The 18921-nt window shown below is 55.5% G+C and overlaps 7 protein-coding genes across 7 annotated transcripts; 4 read left to right on the forward strand and 3 right to left on the reverse strand.

Moving 5' to 3' along the window:
- Positions 1-276: 276 nt before the first annotated feature.
- npcC (Hydroxyquinol 1,2-dioxygenase) lies at positions 277-1370 on the forward strand (the record flags this gene model as incomplete). The annotated part of the gene is made up of 3 exons (XM_032032751.1): positions 277-504; positions 561-1042; positions 1097-1370. The coding sequence occupies 3 exons, from the start codon at positions 277-279 to the stop codon at positions 1368-1370; spliced, it is 984 nt and encodes a 327-aa protein (XP_031888062.1).
- A 1615-nt stretch (positions 1371-2985) lies between these two features.
- Positions 2986-3642, forward strand: SUI1 (Eukaryotic translation initiation factor eIF-1; the record flags this gene model as incomplete). The annotated part of the gene is made up of 4 exons (XM_032032750.1): positions 2986-3013; positions 3161-3235; positions 3349-3441; positions 3494-3642. The coding sequence occupies 4 exons, from the start codon at positions 2986-2988 to the stop codon at positions 3640-3642; spliced, it is 345 nt and encodes a 114-aa protein (XP_031888061.1).
- Positions 3643-4451: 809 nt separating this feature from the next.
- eos1 (N-glycosylation protein eos1) lies at positions 4452-5627 on the reverse strand (the record flags this gene model as incomplete). Its single annotated transcript, XM_032032749.1, has 4 exons — positions 4452-4718; positions 4778-4925; positions 4982-5037; positions 5097-5627. The coding sequence occupies 4 exons, from the start codon at positions 5625-5627 to the stop codon at positions 4452-4454; spliced, it is 1002 nt and encodes a 333-aa protein (XP_031888060.1).
- A 2820-nt stretch (positions 5628-8447) lies between these two features.
- CGGC5_v011401 (uncharacterized protein) lies at positions 8448-9469 on the forward strand (the record flags this gene model as incomplete). The annotated part of the gene is made up of 2 exons (XM_032032747.1): positions 8448-8730; positions 8793-9469. 2 exons carry the CDS (start codon positions 8448-8450, stop codon positions 9467-9469), a joined length of 960 nt encoding a protein of 319 aa, XP_031887857.1.
- A 222-nt stretch (positions 9470-9691) lies between these two features.
- Positions 9692-12203, reverse strand: dur3-1-0 (putative urea active transporter 1; the record flags this gene model as incomplete). The annotated part of the gene is made up of 5 exons (XM_032032746.1): positions 9692-10782; positions 10835-11179; positions 11799-11831; positions 11965-12044; positions 12142-12203. The coding sequence occupies 5 exons, from the start codon at positions 12201-12203 to the stop codon at positions 9692-9694; spliced, it is 1611 nt and encodes a 536-aa protein (XP_031887858.1).
- Positions 12204-14577: 2374 nt separating this feature from the next.
- On the reverse strand, positions 14578-15269 carry CGGC5_v011403 (uncharacterized protein; the record flags this gene model as incomplete). Its single annotated transcript, XM_066152526.1, has 4 exons — positions 14578-14817; positions 14888-14950; positions 15010-15137; positions 15236-15269. The coding sequence occupies 4 exons, from the start codon at positions 15267-15269 to the stop codon at positions 14578-14580; spliced, it is 465 nt and encodes a 154-aa protein (XP_066008088.1).
- A 2434-nt stretch (positions 15270-17703) lies between these two features.
- On the forward strand, positions 17704-18177 carry CGGC5_v011404 (uncharacterized protein; the record flags this gene model as incomplete). Its single annotated transcript, XM_032032744.1, has 1 exon — positions 17704-18177. One exon carries the CDS (start codon positions 17704-17706, stop codon positions 18175-18177), a length of 474 nt encoding a protein of 157 aa, XP_031887862.1.
- Between the last annotated feature and the right edge of the window lie 744 nt (positions 18178-18921).

The raw sequence follows: 18921 nt of genomic DNA on the forward strand, positions 1-18921 counted from the left end.
TCATTGTTAGAGGATCACCGAGCACCAAAGTAAGGTGACGCGGGGCACATCAGGTACGGGACGGGATACGCTGCCGGGAAGTGAAAAGTCCACTCGGAGCTTGGTGATTACCGAGCATTACATAAAGAGGGTCCCCCCTAGCATTGGAGCTTCGACGACGCAACTTACACAGACGGGCGGGAGACATACTTAACCGTTCAATTCCGGACGACCTTTAAGGATTAGGATTACGGTCGAGGAACTTTTGCAATTGGACCAGGAAAAACAACAGCAAACATGGCGGACAAGACACCGGAGCTGCTGGATCTGACGATCGACAACATCACGCCCAACACGATCCGCATCAACTCGCAGAGCCAGAATGCGCGCCTCAAGTACCTCATGGAGCGGCTCGTCACGCACCTGCACGACTTTGCGCGCGAGACGAGGTTGAGCACCGACGAGTGGATGGCGGCGCTCAACTTCCTCGTGGGGTGCGGGCAGATTAGCAGCGACGTGCGGCATGTAAGTGGTCCTCTGTGATCCTTGAAGAAAAGAGACGAACCGGCTGACTGGGCTAGGAATTCATTCTCCTGTCCGATATCCTCGGCCTTTCCCTGCTCGTCGACAGCATCAACCACCCCAAGCCGTCCGACTCGACCGAGGGCTCCGTCCTGGGCCCGTTCCACACGCACGATGCGCCGACACTGGAGAACGGGGCCAACATGTCGGGAGATCCCGAGGGCGAGCCATTGCTGGTGGTTTGCACAGTCAAGGACGGCCAGGGAAACCCGGTGTCTGGGGTCAAGATCGACATCTGGGAGACGGACAGCAGCGGGCATTATGACGTGCAGCACGAGGGACGGACGGAGGCGAGCGAGCGGTGCGTCATGGTGTCTGACGACAATGGGCGATTCTGGTTCCAGGGAATCAAGCCCGTCAGCTATCCCATTCCGCACGACGGACCTGTAGGAAAGCTGCTGGACCATTTGGGCCGACACTGCTGGCGTCCTGCGCATCTGCATTTCATGTTTGAGAAGAAGGGCTGGGATCACTTGATCACGTAAGTTCTCCCGATGGCATGCGGAGATTGAGAGATAAGCTGACGACAAGTAAGTGCGCTGTACATCCGGGGAGACCCGTACGAGAAGTCGGACGCGGTGTTTGGTGTCAAGAAGAGCCTCGTGGTGGACCTCGACAAGGTTGACAAAGCGACGGCGGAGAAGTACGAGGTCAAGGAGGGAAGCTGGCTGTTGGAGCAGGACTTTGTGCTGGTGACGCAGAAGGAGACGGAGGAGCTGAGGGATCGCAACGCGGTTGAGGCTCTGAAGAAACTTGGGCTGACGCATCTGAAGCTCGTGGACCATCTGCCCGTACCGGAGCTGGACTGAGGGCGCCCGTCTGTATGGAATTTGCCGTAGGTATTATGTCATAATTGGAAGGCCGGTTTGACCACCAGATTGCTGCACGGCCCAGATCGAGGCTCTATCGGCGCAAAGCCCGGATGCGGATGATCCGTAGGGCTGGGCGCAGCGCTGGATGCGGCAGGACGGAAACGCCGGGCTGGCCACTTTATTGTCTGGACCGGCTGGCGGCAGGTGGGGACGGGACGGTGGGATGGGTCACTCGTCCGGCGGGATGGATGCAAGGGGGATCCGGACTCTTCTTTGGTGCGACTGCAACGCAGTAAAGAAGTCGAGTCGAGTCGCATGGCATCGCCGACCGCGCGCCTTCCCTGCTAGACCAAGGTACAATGCGAGGTTTGGTTGATGGTCGTGTTTGTTTCCCCGTCAGATGATGGCCATTGTCTCAGCCCGAGTTGGGCGGAAGGTAGCGGGATCTGATGGGATACCTGGGCGGAGGGTACGAGAGGGCCGCGGTAGCGCAGGGGCTCGGCCGGTGGTCGCGGGTGGCTGTACGTGGGCGATGGGTATCTCTAGTTGCTGAGATACGAAGTACGCAGCAGGAACAGTTCGTGCTACTGCGTACGGCCCACGGTGCATGTATTGCTGCTTTCCCCAGCACTAGGCCGCAACTAGCCATGGTTCGCAGGCGACCTTGAGAAGGGCCGGCCTTAGCTGGGTGCTGGGTGGGGGCCGTGCTGGCGTGACTGCACTGACTGTGACTCTAGCTATCTTATCTGGTGCTGCTTGACTGGGTGAGCTGGTCCAAAGGATGGATGTGTTGTGAGTTGTGAGCGAGAGTCACTGCGAAAAGCAACCTTGAGATGATGGCTGCTGTCTGTGACTGATGTCGGTGATGAAGCGAGAGTGTGTGTGTGTGTGTGTGTGTTCAGCTTGGTGCAGTGCAGCGAGGTGCGGTGAGTGGTGGTGGGCTTGGTGGATCCTCCGTGGGCTGCCTCAGGGCGGTGCTCATTGGCCAGAACGATCGGAGCCTGCCTTATCTGCCAATCACCACCAGGCACAGGGTAAGCGCTCTCCCAGGCGGTGGTTCTGGGCAGGCATCGGCCACGGCGGTCAGCACTCAGTCCAGTGCCTTCCCACACCTCTCAGGCGCTGAGGAGGTGCTGGATGGGCGACGGGGGCCCGTGCGCCTTGCCCCTCGTCACCCGTGCCTCCCACCTGCGCCCCTCTCTGGCCTTTCCGAAGCCCACACTGATGCAGCTGGCAGTGAGCCACCCCCCCTTTCACTGAGCAAGCCCCCCCGTACCCGACCGAGTCCGTCATTTCTCCCAACTTCCACAAACATCAGTCATCGATCTGCAGACCACCCACCCCCATAAATCTTCCGACGTACAAAACCCAACAGGCCTCGCCAACTCTCGACTCCGACTGACTTCGCCACCTTCTCGTCACGTATATCACCGCCAGCCTTCCCGCCAGCTTTAGCTACCAGACATCCATCCGCGCTACTCAGCTACGAACCAACTACCACTCATCTAAACGCCCGCTGCAGCGAGACCGCTTACCGCAAGCCGTCTGTCGCTGACCTTTCATCCCTTCAACCAAACCCATTTCCCACAGTCACCCCCGAACAGACGAGTTTATGTCAATTGAAAATCTCAAGACCTACGGTACGTCTGCCTCTCCGACGTCTGCTCCACGTGTCGCCCCGTCGTCGTCGCGTCTCCGCGATGTCGTCGGTCACATCACGCCCGGACACGTCGCCTCTCCTTGACCGCCATGTCCAAAGACAGATCCGCTGACATCCACCTCCGTAGACCCCTTCGCCGAAGCCGACGAAGACACCGGAGAGACCAAACAGGCTCAAAATTATATTCATATACGAATCCAACGTACGTCTCATCCCCGACACCCCCGACCGTCGCTGCCGACGACAAATCCCGCACGTGCCATGCTCAGCCGTGCGCAAACTCGGATGAGGACAACCGCTGACATTTCGACGCAGAACGCAATGGACGAAAGACTCTGACCACCGTTCAGGGTCTTCCAAAGAAATTCGACCAGAAGAAGATTCTCAAGGTCATCAAGAAGCAATTCGGTAAGCTAGCTACCCCGCCTTCTCACTCCGCAATCAAGCTAACCCAACCTAGCTTGCAATGGCACCATCGTAGCGGACAGCGAGATGGGCGAGGTCATCCAGCTCCAGGGTGACCAGCGCAAGGTCGTCCAGGAATTCCTCATCAACAAGAAGGAGGGTCTCGGACTTGATGCCAAGACCATTAAGGTCCACGGCTTCTAAGCCCGCCGCAGGTCGCCGCCGCTCCTGCACAGCACCACAGCATGTGTTTGCGGAGCTGACGTCCGGGTTCGAGGAGTGTCAGGCATGAATAACCTGGCAGTCTCCCGCCGCGCAGTGTGGCGCCCGTTATCGACGTAGTAGGACGGTATACCATCTCCCCGACGGAAGAGGTTATCGGCGTGATGGTTTAGGGCGACTTGCGTCTTCTCCGACGCGATGATGATAAGTCAGATATCGAGATATCTTTTGGGGCTTGCCGTACTTTCATTGATAGTCGGGCAGCCCAGAGATTATAGTCTTAGAAATTGACACCTTCGTCACACCTGCTGCAGAATTTGCATTTTCAGTGGCCCTACGGCTAACCCGGATAACCCAACGCGCTGCATCGTTCCAGAAGCCTGCAAGGTTTAGATAACGTTGCGTATGACTGCACCCAATGCAAACTCAATTTGCCCAACCGTGACTCGCGGATACTTTTTGGAGATCATCAGAAAAGACGTCAGTCACCACCGGAATCGCGCTAAATGCCCACACACGAGAACGTAGGTACTGTCAAGCTCATGCGCCCACCACAATTTTAACATTTCCCATCATTAACCAGCCCAATTATTCCTTGATCGTGGGTATCTATGTTTCTCAAACCAAAAAGGGCATCCATCCATACAAAAAGACGAAAACATTCAAAAACATCGCTGTTCCCATGCCCCCGTATCTTTTGACCACTCCCCAACATCCGAATGTGATGATTGTATGATTCTGTATTCTTATGTGCCTTCCCCTCGTGCTTTTTCGCCTGCTTTAGCCGGTCGTCACAGCTCCGTCCTCGCGGTGGTGGAGGATGAGTCAAAAGACGCCGGTATGATACCGTCGCCCACGACGTTCCGCGCGAGCTCGAGCAGCAGGCGGGCGAGCGACTCGAAGGGCTTCTCGGGATAGTCTGATCCGTTGTAGTGGAGGTGCGCGAGCAGGGAGACCATGCTGATGAAGCTTGCGATGGAGAAGATGTTTATCGAGGTGGAGGTTTCCTTTTTGATGTTTATGCTGCGCTGGGTGATGTGGTAGGCTATCGTCAGGGTCTGGCCGTGGAGATGTGTGTTAGTGAGGAAGGGTAAACAGAAAGAGGGGTGGTACTGACTGTTGCGATTGTGACCCATCCCGGGAGTAAGAGCCTCGGGTCCTCGAAGCCGCCTGAGAAGGTGAGTATTCGCTCCGTGAGGAAGGCGTTTGTGGCGTTCATTGTGAGGATGCGGATTATGGTTGCTGAGGGGGTGTAGTTGATCAACCTGTCGAGCGCGTGGTTAGCTATTATAGCTCCCTCAAGCTGGAGAAGGGTACGGACCAGCGGGACATGAGGCAGTCGATGAAGAAGAAGGAGAGATAGGCCGATGCGCCGCACTACCAAGCTGTCAGCTAGCTTTCCCTAACTTAGAGGGCTGATCTGGTGTACTACGCACCCACATTAGACCCAGGGACATCTCCGTCCAGGGGAACGGTATCGCGGGGTGCGCCGGAGGCCAATTGCTCGGCGGACACGCCCCGGCCCCTCCAGCAACTCCTCCTCCGGCATAGCTCAGCCCTCCCGTGGCCGCGGCCCCGGCAGCAGCAGCAGCTGCGGCGGCATTCGCGAGTCCCGCGGCGGCGAGGTTCGCAGCGGCCTTCTTCCCGCCGGGGACGGCGACGGGGATGATCTGGACGAGGAGGGTGACGGCGGGGGAGAGGGCCCAGAAGATGTGCGGGCCGATGGAGAGCAGGCGGCAGGCGAAGAGCCAGGGGCGCCAGGCCTTGGGGACGTTGAGGACGACGGCGATGCGGGGCTCGAGGAGGGAGGAGGAGATGTGGTCTGCGTTGTGGGTGTTCGCGTAGGGCGGCGGGAGGTCGATGTCGTCGGTGCCGCTGGGGTAGGAGGGGGCGTCGCGGTGGTGGTGAGGAGGGTGGCCGTTTTGGGAGGAGGTCGTGGAGGGGCGTCGGGGGCCGGGAGGGGCCATTTAGGTTTGTCGTCGGGGGCTGGTGGCCATATGGGAGGAGGTTTCTCAGGAGTGTGGCATGTGGCGATTTGGGGGATTGGTGGTTTGTTTTGTATGGATAAGGATACTGATGGAGACGAGGAGAGGAGGAGGAGGAAGAAGAGGTTATCGTGGCTGGGGGGGTTTGAGCTTGGAAGAAGGAAGGAGGGGACGGCGGACTTGGCCGCGGTGCGTTTGTCTGACGGATGGTTGTTCGGGTGCCGGCTTGGCGGTGGTGGTGGTGGTACCGTTAGGGTAGGTGATAGAGCTCCCGGGAGCTTTGACTTTCTTCGAAATTGGGTAGCTGTCCTTTTCGTTTTTTCTCGGACCTGACGACGACGGCGCCCGGGGGGTTTTGGGCGGCGGACGGATTGACGTTTTGGAGATTTGGGGCAGCCAGCAGGCGGGCACTTTTTTTCCTGCGGGAAAGCGAAGTGATGACAGGAACCCTGGATGGGGACGGGGGTCGCGTGCCCGCAATTGCGTCTGTGGTTTCAGTTGCGGAAATACCCAGGCACCGTCGATACGATACGACGGGATACTGCTGCAGAACCTTGAAAGATTATTTGTGTGTGCGTGTGGGATTATTGCTATTTTGCCAGCGGGCGTTCTTTGCAAATTGTGTCATTGGCTGCGGATGGAACCTTGGGATGCCTGCACCACCTTCTGCATTGGGCCCGTCTTTGTTATCAATTGACTGGATACGGTGTGTCTGGATAGTCTTTTGGGGATGGTGTCAGAGGAGAGAGAGTAAGGGTACGGTGGTTGATGGCAATTGGATGGTTTAAGCTGTGGACGGACAGGTTCGTGGAGTTCTGGAAGCGCCACATCCGCATGAGTGCCCAATCTCTCAAACACGTAAACGGTCAGCCCAAACGCAGCTTCACTGGCAGTGCGAGGGGGCAGATAGTTCCCGTGATGCAAGCGAGAATGTCGGTTGCCGTCTTGCGAGTAACACGAGCTTGGCCGAGTTATCCGCAGAGCTGTAACTTTCGTGTATGGAAACAACGAAGCTTCTTATCAATATTCCATGAAATTGGGGCATGGCAGAACAGCAGCCTTCCTGGAGGCTTTCACCAAGTCAACCAACGTTTACATTCGGGCCTCGTGTAGGTAGTCAAGATACCCTAGCTGTCGCGTATCACACCTGAGGGCGCAAAGCACGAAAAGCATCAACTTGACACAGCATCTCATTCAACCCCAAGTCCCTGAGCTGAAGCAATTAATGTCGACCACAGCCCAGCAGGGTCCCTACAGCCGGTCCCGCCTTGGATGCCCCGTTCCTTACGTTGGCGGCGGATCCCCTAACCCACCTTCCACGTCTTCCGTCGTCATTTCCAGTCATTCCCTCCAAGAGAAACAGAAATACCCGGGGGCGTTAGTCAGCCACGTTAAGCGCAAAACTCCCCCTACTCACGTAAGGGGCGAAAAAACAGGGTTTCCACGCAAAAAAGGGGGTTTCTAGCTAGTCGTATAAAAGTTATATTTTCTTATTTTACTACTAAAAAACGTCCTTTCTAAAACTATACTATAACTTAAAACTATGTTTTTTTTAATTATTTCTTTTAATTCTAACTACTAAGATACCTTATTAAAGTAATACTTACTTAATACTTACTAAATAAGCTATATAAGTATTATATATTATATAATATTAAACTTTCTATTTTAGCTTTTTTAATAAACCTCTATTTATAATATTATTAATTTAAGCTATTACTAAGGACTATAAAGTATCCTATATAGTAGTAAGAAAGTATCTAAAACTCTCTAAGCTAATTATAATATCTCTATATTACTTAAAGAAAATAGCTAGTTAAAGTTATTAATAGAGATTAAAAACTTAGTTTTAGTAGTATTTATTATATAGTTTAATACTATTAGCTTCCTAGCTACTTTATTTATTATTAAAGAGATAGCTAATATTTTTTTAAACTAATTAAAGTATAAGTTCTATTTCAGAGTACTTTATAAAATTCTAAAAAGCTAATTACTTAAAGTTCTAAAAAAGATTAAGAATTAAACTTATTAAGGTTTACTAAAAAAGTACTAAATTTAATTTAATATTAACTAATTTAAAACTTCTTTAATTAATAAATAGAGTATTTTTATATAAGGTTTTATACCTTAAATGTTATTAGTTTATTTTATATAGAATGTTAAAGTAAGTTAAGCGTTATTATTATTATTATTATTATAAAAGAATGTTATATGTTCACAGAAATAAAAATATATTGTTAATAATATAGAAAATAATAATTTAGTTATTATTTATAACTTATTAATATCTATACTAAGTATATAGGTATTATATATATAGCTAGATAGCTTTACTTAAGATTAATATAGTAATACTACTTTTATTACTATATAATATAGTTAAAGCTAAAAATTATATTATAAAAAGTTATTAATCTAGTAAGCTAATACTAAAAAATACTACTTTTAGTAATATAAGTAGAAACCCTCTGTTTTACGTAGAAACCCTATTCTTTCGCCCCCTATGTGAGTAGGGGGTCTAGCGTTAGCCTGCGCCGCTTGGACCCCCGGGTAACGATAAAACGGCCCACAACCGCGAGCACGTCCATTGAAGCTGTGCTCATTGGCCGACACACGCCACACCTGTGGCGTTCATTCACGCCGCAAGCTGCCTGCGCCACACCGATGGGCCGTTCGAGAAAAAACGACGTCCCGAAAGCTTGGACCAATCTTTTTTTCGTCAATTGGAGATTTTTGGTGATCGCCAGCCGCAGTGTTCTGCCCCGGGAACGTCAGGCCATCGCTTTCGCCCGCACGACAACGATGAGCAGCAGCACAGTATACCGCGCCGTGAGGCCGTTACTCGGCTTGGGCCGACCAGCTGCCATGCGTCCACAGACCTTGTTCCGCGCTTCGTTCCCGACCACGGCGAGGAGGATACCTGCGACGACGAGGGGCTACGCCGGCGCCAAACCCCCCTCCGCCGACATGCGAATGATGAGCAAGGCCATGTCCGCCCAGGACAAAAAGGCCTCTGCTCAGTTCTCCGCCAGGAACATGGAGAAGCAGCAGCAACAGCAGAACATGGCGAACATGCTGCTCCCTGGTACGTCACCGTACGCTCCGGTATAACACTGCATTCCCCAGCTAACCACCATGGGTCGACAGGCACCTTCGTCCCCCTCCCCCTCGCCAGCACCCCGAAGCCCTACTACCCATACCTCCTCGCCCGCTTCAAGCAACTCGCCAAGGACCTCATGGTCTTCGCCGGCCTGAAGCTCCAATCGATGCCCAAGTTCTGGAAACGGCCCCGCGCGCAGTTCCAGGCCTCCTCCATCGTGCCGACCGCCAAGGCCCTACACCAGCAGCTCGCCGAGGCCATCGCCGCCGGCGACAAGACCACGCTGCGCCAGATCTGCGTGCCGCACCTCTACGAGACGCTTTCGGCCACCATCTCGCGCCGCAAGACCACGCACAAGCTCACCTGGGAGCTGCTCGCCTACGACGGCCGCCCGAAGCTGCTCAGCCACCGCCTCGCGATGCTGCCGCCCGTGGGCAAGTCGCCGCTGCTGCAGCAGGCCGTCGTCGGCATCGTCAGCAGCCAGAGGCTGGGCCGCGTCGACAAGCAGACGGGCGAGCCCGTGCCGAGCAGCACGCGCGTGGAGAAGCTGAACGAATACCTCGTGCTGTCGCGCAGCCTGGATCCCCAGACGTACAAGCCCGGCAAGTGGATTGTGTGGGGCAACACGAAGGTCACGACGATGGAGCGCTGGAAGGCTGAGGAGACGCAGGTCGCGGCGATGGAGGCGGCGGAGTTTGAGAGGAGGCGCGGCTTCAAGGCGTAAGATGGGTGTCACGGCGGGAGGGAATGTGTGGATGAGGAGCAAAAAACATGTAATGAGTGTATTATATGTGTCTGATTATCTTGGCTGGAAAATGGCCGCGGTTGCATTGGAGCGGAATGAACTCCTCCAACCACGAAATACAGAATTAAAATCTCCCCCTACTTCGTCACCCTATGTATGTTTTCGTCCAAGACGACCTGTTTGCTGGCTTGGGTCAAACGTTTAGAAGAATTTGCCAGCAGGCTTGACAATCTCAACATCGGACGTGACGTCGGTATACTCCTCACGGGAGTTGACAGTATGCGGCACGCCATCCGCGTCGGGGGTGAAGCCAGGGCCGACAGGCCCGTCAAGCGCGTCGAAGCGGCGGCCGCTCTTCTTGGCCATCACGTACTGGAAACCAAGCCGCACGCCGAGCGCGCCGAAGCCCCAGAGGAAACTGCCCACGGGGGCGGCGACGAAGGCGCCAAACACGCTCCAGTCGTCAGCATACAAACCCTCTGAAATAATCAGCAAATTCGCCGCCTTCTGCGCGTCGCCCTCGTAAAACACCAGACCGAACAGGAAGACGGTGAGAATACCGCCCAGGCCGCCGACGACGACCTCGAAGCCGCGCCACCAATAGAAGCGGTCGACGAGCCCGAAGACGAGGACGGGGATGACGGAGGCGGAGACGAGGTCGGAGATGAGGTAGATCTGCAGGACCGAGGGCGCCTTGAGGGCGATGACGACGGTGGGGACGATGATGAGCACGACGCCGGCGCGGATCCACCAGATGTTGAGGCGGTTGCGGAAGAGGTCGTTGGAGGCGGAGGAGACCATGGCGGACTGGAGCGAGTCGAAGGCGGCGGTGGAGAGGGTGCAGACCATAACAAGAACAATGCCGACGACCCAGGCGGGGAGCTGCTGCAGCAGCAGGAAGAAGGCGACGGAGCCCGAGTCGGCGATCTGGTCGAGGGGCAGGGCGCCGGACCAGGCGGCGACGAGGCCGGTGACGCCGACCATTGTGAGGACGCAGAGGATGACGGCGACGGCGATGGAGACGCCGATGCGCAGGTCGCGGTCGGTCTTGGAGGCGAAGGTGCGCAGCCAGAAGCCGGAGAGGAAGAAGTCGTTTGTGAGGATGCAGATGGGCAGGATGTAGAGGAGCTGCCAGCCGAGGAGGGTGGGCTTGAGCAGGCCGGAGGTGTCGATGAGGGAGGTGTCGATCTCGGTCTTGACGCCCATTGTGATTGCGACGATGATGATGAGGCAGACGACCATTGCGCCCTGGAGGTTGTCTGTGATGAAGGAGATTTTGAAGCCGCCGAGTGCTGAGGGATGTTAGTGAAAGGATGGGAGATTGAGAGGATGGGGGGTAAGTACAGGTGTAGATGGTGGTGATGACGCATTGGACAATCATGACGGGGAGGCCGTCGAGGCTCGTCAGGGCGTTGACGACCTGGCCAATGGCGGAGAGCTCAGCGACCATGTAGAGGAACAGCGTGACGAGGGTCATGAAGCTGAGGTACAGCATGGCGATGGTGCCGTAGCGCTGGCGGGTCCAGGCCGTCAGGACGAAGCCCTCGGGGGTCTTGCGGCGGATGATGGGGCCGAGGACGGCGAAGATGAGCAGCGGGAGGGAGGAGGAGAGGGCGTAGACGACGACGCCCTGGACGCCGGTGATGGTGGCGAGCTCCGGGTAGGAGAAGAGGATGCCGGAGCCGAGGGCTGGGGTGGTTAGTTTACCAACACACACACAAGAAGGGGGGAGGAGGGGGGAGAGATATTGGAGCGGCAGCACGTTTCCCACGCAAGCATTAACTTGATCGAGTAATTACGGTACAATCTCAGCTTCATTTCCCCGGGGACGGGCATCTCCTCTCGGAGTGAGAGGGTGGATGCCGGCGCCGCCTGGTTCAAATCCGCGCCCGTAGTGAGCCGCATCCTCGGGGTCCCGCCCGCTCTTCGGCCGGTCTGGGGACTTGGTTCCTCTGCTGCCGTGTTCCAGGTCGGGGTGGACGGGGCAGACGGGGCAGACGGGGACAAGTCCGCCAGGCCAAACCGAAGAGAGGGAGGTGCCCGCGAGGACTGTTGTTGATCTTTGGGTTACGAACCTGCCTGTCAGTTTCGTCGGATGTGGCACCCTGGATCTTGCTCGTCTCATGAATACTCTGGGGCATGAGGAGCGATGTCGCGCCCTCTCATGTCAAGTCTGTCGTCTCTGCGCGCATGGCTTTTGCTGGGTTGGATTCGTGGTTCTTGCTGCTGCTGCTGCCGTTCTGCCGCTCTCTTGTTCTCAAGAGAATGATTCGGGCCGGAGAAGCGCTCTCGCGTCTTCCTCACTCACCAGAGGCGATGAAGTTGAGGGCCAAGGGGAAGGCTGCGGGGAGGAAGAGGTTAGTCGGGTGGTGTCCAGTTAGACGACTAGCAAGGTGAAGGAACAGTGGCGCTCCAAGATGGATGGAGCCTCGCGGTTGTGGTCGCGATCGCAAGAACGTGAGGGGATTTCTGACCCGTCTGAGTCCTGTTACCAGACAGGAACTCTCCCTTGGACTGGTTGCGGAACTTCCACGCAATGGCAGTTCCCGTGATCCTGTGCGCATGGTCAGCGAAAGGTCCTTTCCCGATGAGAGCGTTCGCAAGGAAGGGGTCATGAAAAGGTTCCCAATGTGGGGGACTTTGATTCGTACAGGAAGAGTCCATAAGTGACGTAGATGATGGCATTCGATGCCGCGAAGGATGGCTGTCCCATGATTGCTGTTCGTCGCAAAGAATGCGTATCGTCCGATTTGCTAAACAGGTTGGAATTTGCAGAAATGACGCAAATGATGCGATTCGTCCGTGACGGAGAGTTGGAAAAAGCAATGCGACGAGAGCGAAATTTTAAGGACGGCTCGGTTCGTGGCGTGAGCGAGGACAGAGGCGAGATTTGCGCGCGAAAAAAAAAATCCTTGCGCCGGGCGACGTTCAACCGCGACGGCGACAGCAAAATGAACCTGGGAACCTTGGCCGAGGCCCTCAGCTAATCAGATTCGGGCAGCGTGATTTGACAGGACAAGAGCATGCTCATCCTTGATTAGTTAATGGTCTGCTAAAAGTGTGGATACGGCTAGGTTACTTTTCTGCGTGGGGGAGAAAGAGGTTTGGTCACTTTGGTGGTGTCGCGATTGAGTAGCCGACTGCGGCGATGGGCCATTCAGAAGGGCAGGTGGTGCCGTCGAAGTGGAGGACTCAGCGGGTGGTGGGGAGTTGCGCCGTTTTTGGGCCGCCGGTGTCATGCACTCCGGAGCCTTGGTCCGGTTTTTGCCAAATCGATTGATGAAAGACGGTCTACTCGAGACATTAGTTCGTCTTTGAGAACTTGATTTTGTGGTTAATAAATAATCAATGGAATAGAGCACTGGCGACTGTTTGGCGGCAGTTGTTGCAAGTGCATGTCGCTGTTGCTGTATTGGTTCCTGTATGCGTGTGGTCAAAACTGATGCCAACTCAAATCATGCTTCAAAAAGAAGCCAATGCCTATTCTCACGTTCTGGTTAGAGCTGAGAGCAATAACCTTCCATGAATCTCGAGAGGGCTGTCTCTCTTTGAACAGAGGTCAAGTGGATGTCGACTCAGATTGACCTCGAGAGAGCCGAGTATTGCCAAGAAACGGCTTCTTTATAACGAAAGTCTTCCATCCAGCAAGTCAACCATGTGGACTTGAGACCTACAGAGCTGGCCCTCAAATGCCGTTGTAATATGCGGAGGCCACGCAGGGCACCCGAAACCTTCTCCCTTCCGGAAGAGGGGCCGCCGCCATGTGTCCGGAGCCCGGAGCTGACCTCCGGCATCGTCCGTGCACCCCCGACGTCAAGCCAACATCCCGTCCCGCCTCGACCAGACGTCAACATCTCCGGAGAGGCCAGTCCAGCCGCAGCTACCTCAACTCCAACGCACCCTATCGTAACCTGAGATTCTGTTCCAGCCCGCTGCCCCGCCAGGAACCAAACGGGTCCCTCGACGGCCCAGCAACGCCAGCCACCGATACTCCCATCCCGAAGAACGTGAAGCCCGATCACAACAAACGCCCCTCGCCTTCAGCTATCAAGCCTTCCGCCATGTGTGTCTCAGCTAGACTTGTCTCTGCTCGCGCGGGCACCATCGTGCATCGCGGCTCACGTCAATCTTGTCTCACCTCCTAGCCGCTCCCACAAACGGCCTAGCATCGTGCCTGTGCCGTGTCCTTCCCGCCGACGCACATGCACATGATGCAGCTGGACCATCGCGCGTGAGATCCACGCATCTCGACCCCGCCCCAGGTGGAACGGAAAGCTCGTCATGGGATGTCATCTGACCTTCCCCGGCTCGGTATGGGATGCGAGTGGCTGAGTGTCGAGCTCCGGCAGGCTCGTGTCTGAGATCCCACACCGGCGCATTCCTCGCTGTATCACGGCGTTGATCGACCCTGGAAACACGAGGGGGCAGACACAGCATACCGCCGATGTCGGAAACACAGATAGATACGAGAGCCTCAGCGAGTTCACCAAGACCTGAAGGAGCAAGTTGACAAGGCAGTAGAACACTGGCTTCCATTGAGTGTGTGGTCGGTTCAACCGATCCGAGGGGTAAATCATCAACAGACTGGTAAAGTACACTTTTTTTTTGGTGCGAAGACCCCGCTTCCAATACTCCAAAATTCCGAATGGGAAACCGAGAAGACAGAAAAATAACAGACTGTTGTGAAAATCAAAGCAAAAAACAGAAACGCAGACTGACTCCTCAACAGGAACCGAAAAATCAAATGGGTATAAGGTGCGCCGAACCCTGATGCTCTAGTAAGCCATGTCCGCGGCTACCTACACGATACCGATGCGTTTTGCCCAACGCCGCTGCGGGGAGAATATCCGTCTCGCCCATGATGAGAAAAAAAAGAGAACCCACGCCGTTTGAGGGCGATTCATTAAGGAGGGGGCATTGTTTTGGTGTGCCTGATTCCTGTCCGTGTCAGGGCTTTCTTGCCGCTTGGTACCGTCATTACGGCGGTTGCTGGGTATTCCGTTGTCGTTCAAAATGTTGTCGTTGTTGCATATACCACCAATCCCCAACAGGTCGTCAATGAAGAGAAAGCTGAGGGCCCTTCATCTTCACTCGTCCCGGCTGGGATCGTACTTGGTCCGGTCAATCATGTGCTCCCACGGCACCTCCGTCTTGTGGCCTTTCTTCATGCAGCTCTTGCAGACCGACGCGTCGTAGTCGACCTGCGTCACGACGACCTTGCAACGCTTCTGCGTCTGGCTGTAGCGGTAGCACCACTCGGAGGCGCCCGTGAAGTGGTGCCCGCAGGCGTAGTTGCGGCGGTACCACTCGCACATGTTGGGTTGGAGCTGGTTTGGAGGGCGGGTTGACGCGGGCTTGCAAGAAAACCTGGGTTTCCGTTCTGTTTGGATACCGCACGAGGGAGGGGCCGCTAGACGAAATAATGGAGACGGCGGATGGCGGGATAAACGGGTTTGTTTGCTATGGGGTTTCTTGTCAGCAACAGACTCCCAACCCAACGTCGGGCTTGTCAGACGTACAGCAACAGGTGTGTCGTTGTGTGTGATTGTGTGTGAAGTCGATTTAGACTGGGAAAAGATGGGGACTTGGCATGACAACTCGGTCAAGGCAAGTGCAAGGGGCGACAGATACCGGTGAGAGGAGTAGCCTGTCAGAAGACGTCCGACATCCCGAGGTGCTGGTTCGACGAGCGGGTATATGTAAGATCTTAAGCCTAAGTGGCTGCAGCACCGACCTTCTTTTTACAATGGGGACACTTGCGAGCGAGGGCCGACGACATGGGGGGTTGATGGGGATGGGTAGTGTAGTGCCGTGTGAGAGATGATCCCCACGCACGTTTCTATCCCTTCCCTCTCTCATCCCACCCCCGGCTGAGTCTCGATGCGCCCGCCAAGGCGTTTCCCAGATAGAAAGACCGGGGTGGGTGTAGGGGAAGGGGGGTGGGAAGGTACCTAGGATGTGGACTTTGGGCATATCCGGAATGGTTTCTTTTGGAAAGGTAAGATGTTGTGTTGTTTTTCCTTGTAATTATGTGTGTGTGAATAACCGAACGGAACAGATTATCAAGGGAACAGAGGGTGGATTTTTCGTGTGGAAGCCAGCCCTGTTTCAAGCCAAAAGAAAATGGGAATAATATTACCTATGTCATTTGGCGGTGGGCGGGAGAGAAGAGACGAAGAAAAAAAACGAAGGTCTGCCAAAAGAAATCAGCGTTGCCCTGGCCCAGGCTCGTCTTCGAGCGCGGTCTCGCTCATTCGTGGCCGCCGTCTATCGTTTGGTCACCGAGAGACGACGGGGGCTGGAATGGAGAATGGAACAGCAGAAAGCAGAGGCCGAGTCAGAAGTGCCCTCTTCTTTCTCGACACCCCCGACTCTAGGCGGCCCCTTTGCTAAGTGGCTTTTGGGAAAAAAGAAAGAATTTTTGCTGCTCACGAGTGACGCTTGGAGGGGAGGGGGATACGATGAGCATTTTGAACTCCAAGCCGGGACCAGCCTTGTTGGCCGAGGCCGTCGTCTACCCCTGCACGCAACTCGGCGCTATGCTTTCTCGGAAGACGGACATCCCAGCGAATATCAGACCAGCGATGACAGTGCGGTGCGGTGTTTGGTCGCGCGACGGGTTACCAATCAATCAATCAATCCAGTCTGAGGAAATCAGCCGGGAGGAGTTGTTGTTCTGCCTGCATGGTAATATTCCCGAAGATAGAATGCTGCTCCTCGAAGGTCTAGACAGATCGTACTGCGAGATGAAGGGATGAGGGGCAGTTTCGCTTCGACTAGCCAGACGGAGGTTGCCATTTGATGGCCCTCCATCTCACTGAGTCGAGACACACACACAGTGAGAGAGACAGAGAAAGAGGTGCAGCAAGAGACGGGCGACCAGCAGCAGCAGAACGCGCTGCGGGAAATCCTGGCGTGGCGCTGTCATGCGTCGTGCGTTCTGAGATGTGATAGCGCCATTGCGTCCGCAGATGGGGTTCCGCGCGATTGGGGCGGGCGATCGCCCGGGTATGCCACCCCGGTCTCTTCTCTGACTTCGAACCCGGGATGGCAGCTCGAGCAGACTAAGAAGAAGCCTGGGAGAGTGACATTGGCACACAATTGTCGCTTTCTCTCTACTTTTTTTTTATTCTCGTAAATGGGTGTCCACAGAGACGGGGCGGAAAAAGAAAGCATTCCGTGGCAACGATAGCATGAAGCGAGGGGACGACACCACCACCACCACCCGGCTCCTTGCTCTCTCCGATTTTTCATTTTTTTCTGGCTCTCTCTCTCTGTCTGGTTCCTCGGCTCTTGCTACAAAGTCTTCAAGACACGCATGCCACCCTCCTTCATCATTATGACGGCTCAGGGGAAGAAAGAATAAAGCCACCCAGATGAGGGACTGCATCATTGCGGGCCCCGCCAGAGGAACCAGGGCCTCGCTGCCAAGGCGAGTGAGACATCATGGGGAAGCAAGGCATGCAGAGCCAGAGCTGGGGTAACGAGAATAGCCATAGGGAGAAGCAAAAAGAGGCCCCTATAAATGAACAATTGACTTGGGCTTCCCGATCCTTGCATGGGAAAGCATGGGTCCCGTCCCTCCGACCTTAGCCTCGCCCATCCGCCGCCGTCCGTCCTCTCCCTTTGGATCAAAGACAACAAACCACATCCAGCTTCTCCCCTCGTGTCAAGGATTCGCTCCTCCCGTCGCGCTTCCGCTGCAAGGCCAGCCCTAGCACCGCAGCCCAGCTCAGAGCGAAGCAGCAATCAGGATCCTCGCGTGGTCGAGATTTGGGATTGGGATCGGAGCCCGTCAGGCCTGAAGGGGGAAAGGGAAAGCAACGAGAGGGACGGGAGAAAGGAAAAAGAACAAACCGGTCTTGGATTGGACACTTCGAGATACATTCGCTCGCTCGCGTGTTCTGTACCGCAGTACACAGTATCCGTACCCCTTTGCCAAGTTCACGGACGAATCTGGATACGATCGTGTTGATGACGCCAGACCATCGACAACACCCTCGTGAGCCTTGCCTTTTCCTACACCGCATACTCTGATATCCCACAATCATCCCACCGTCGTCGACGCAGGCAGCCGGCCAGACTAACGATGCCGCCTCCCGCAGCTCCTCCAAGCCATCGTCCACGGCGGCAACGCCAACAGTAGCATCGCATCGCATCGCATCGCATCGCATCGCATCACCAGCAGCACCACCAACGGCGCAGCAGCAACCATGCAGCTCCACCCTCGGACCAGCACCCCCAAAGCCTCGACCGTGCTCCGCGACTTCCTCGCGCAGGCCAAGTGCATCTGCTGCACGGTGCGCGTGGTCTCGCTGACGGGCTCCCGCGCCGTGGTGGAGTGGGGCTCGGTGCCCTACTTCACCGCGCGCGGGCGCCGGGCCGAGTTCGTCTACCACACGGCCGAGCGCGCCGCGGATCTCCGCCCGGAGGTGCTCCGCACGTACGCCGGCCGCGAGGAGAAGTCGGCCGAGTGGGTCCGCGACCGCCTGCGCGACAGCTGGCTGGTCGAGCGGCTCGTCTACTGGGCTGAGTTCCTCGAGGAGTGGAAGTTTTATCGCGAGTGGTACGTCTACCGCGCCGAGTTGTTCAAGAGGCTGCCCGACGTGTTCAGTCCTGGGTGCGAGGGGTGCGTCAAGACGCATCGGCCTGACGGCATGCGGCGACGGGCTTCGTCTGTGTCTTGAGGGGAAGGCAATCGGGACTGTGTGGGGAAGGGGGGAGACAACCGGGAATGGTGCACGGCATCGGAGAACATCTTGTTTAGGAAAATGCATCAAGAGGAGGATGTAATCTTTTGGGCTGGGACCAGCGCGGGTACCCGTTGCGGTATCTTGGGAGGATCTGGCTTGCTTTCCCTTCTTTACCCGGTGGAAAGGTTTTAATCGCTCGGCTAGTGCGCGAGGCTCTCACTTACAAGGTTTAATCATCGTATCTGATATCGTTTTTTCGGCAAAGGGGATGGTTTGGGGAAGGTGGTGTTGTGGAGGAGGGGCTGGTCGGTTGGAGTCTGCGGGTGGTTGCATAGGAGATGTCCCGGTTAACAGGTCTTGGTGTAAGCCGTCCGTAGGTCGCCCATAGCCATAGCTTAGGTAGGTAGTTAGATAGAATAATCAAAAAATGGTGGCGGTCTCTTGGCCGCATGGATGTGAGGTGCTCACCGGTTTCCTCTTGACCTCATGGTGGGTGTCACTGACCGAAGCCGGGCATGAAGCATCACCACCTCTCAATCTACATCGTTCTCCGGCTCATCCCACACTCCGTCACCCTCAAGCGATGATTCCTCCCAGGCTTTCTCATCTCTCGATATCTCTCATCCTCCGTCTCAAACAGGCAAGCGATTCGGCAAGGGGGAAACACGATGGCGAACACCGCCAAGAGCAGCAAGGGTCCTCGGGAGCAAGGATGGCCATTCCGCGGACATCCCATGA

This window comes from Colletotrichum fructicola (genome assembly GCF_000319635.2).
Source record: "Colletotrichum fructicola Nara gc5 chromosome Unknown KSG_Nara_v1_contig06, whole genome shotgun sequence".
In the NCBI taxonomy this organism is placed as follows: Eukaryota; Fungi; Ascomycota; class Sordariomycetes; order Glomerellales; family Glomerellaceae; genus Colletotrichum; species Colletotrichum fructicola.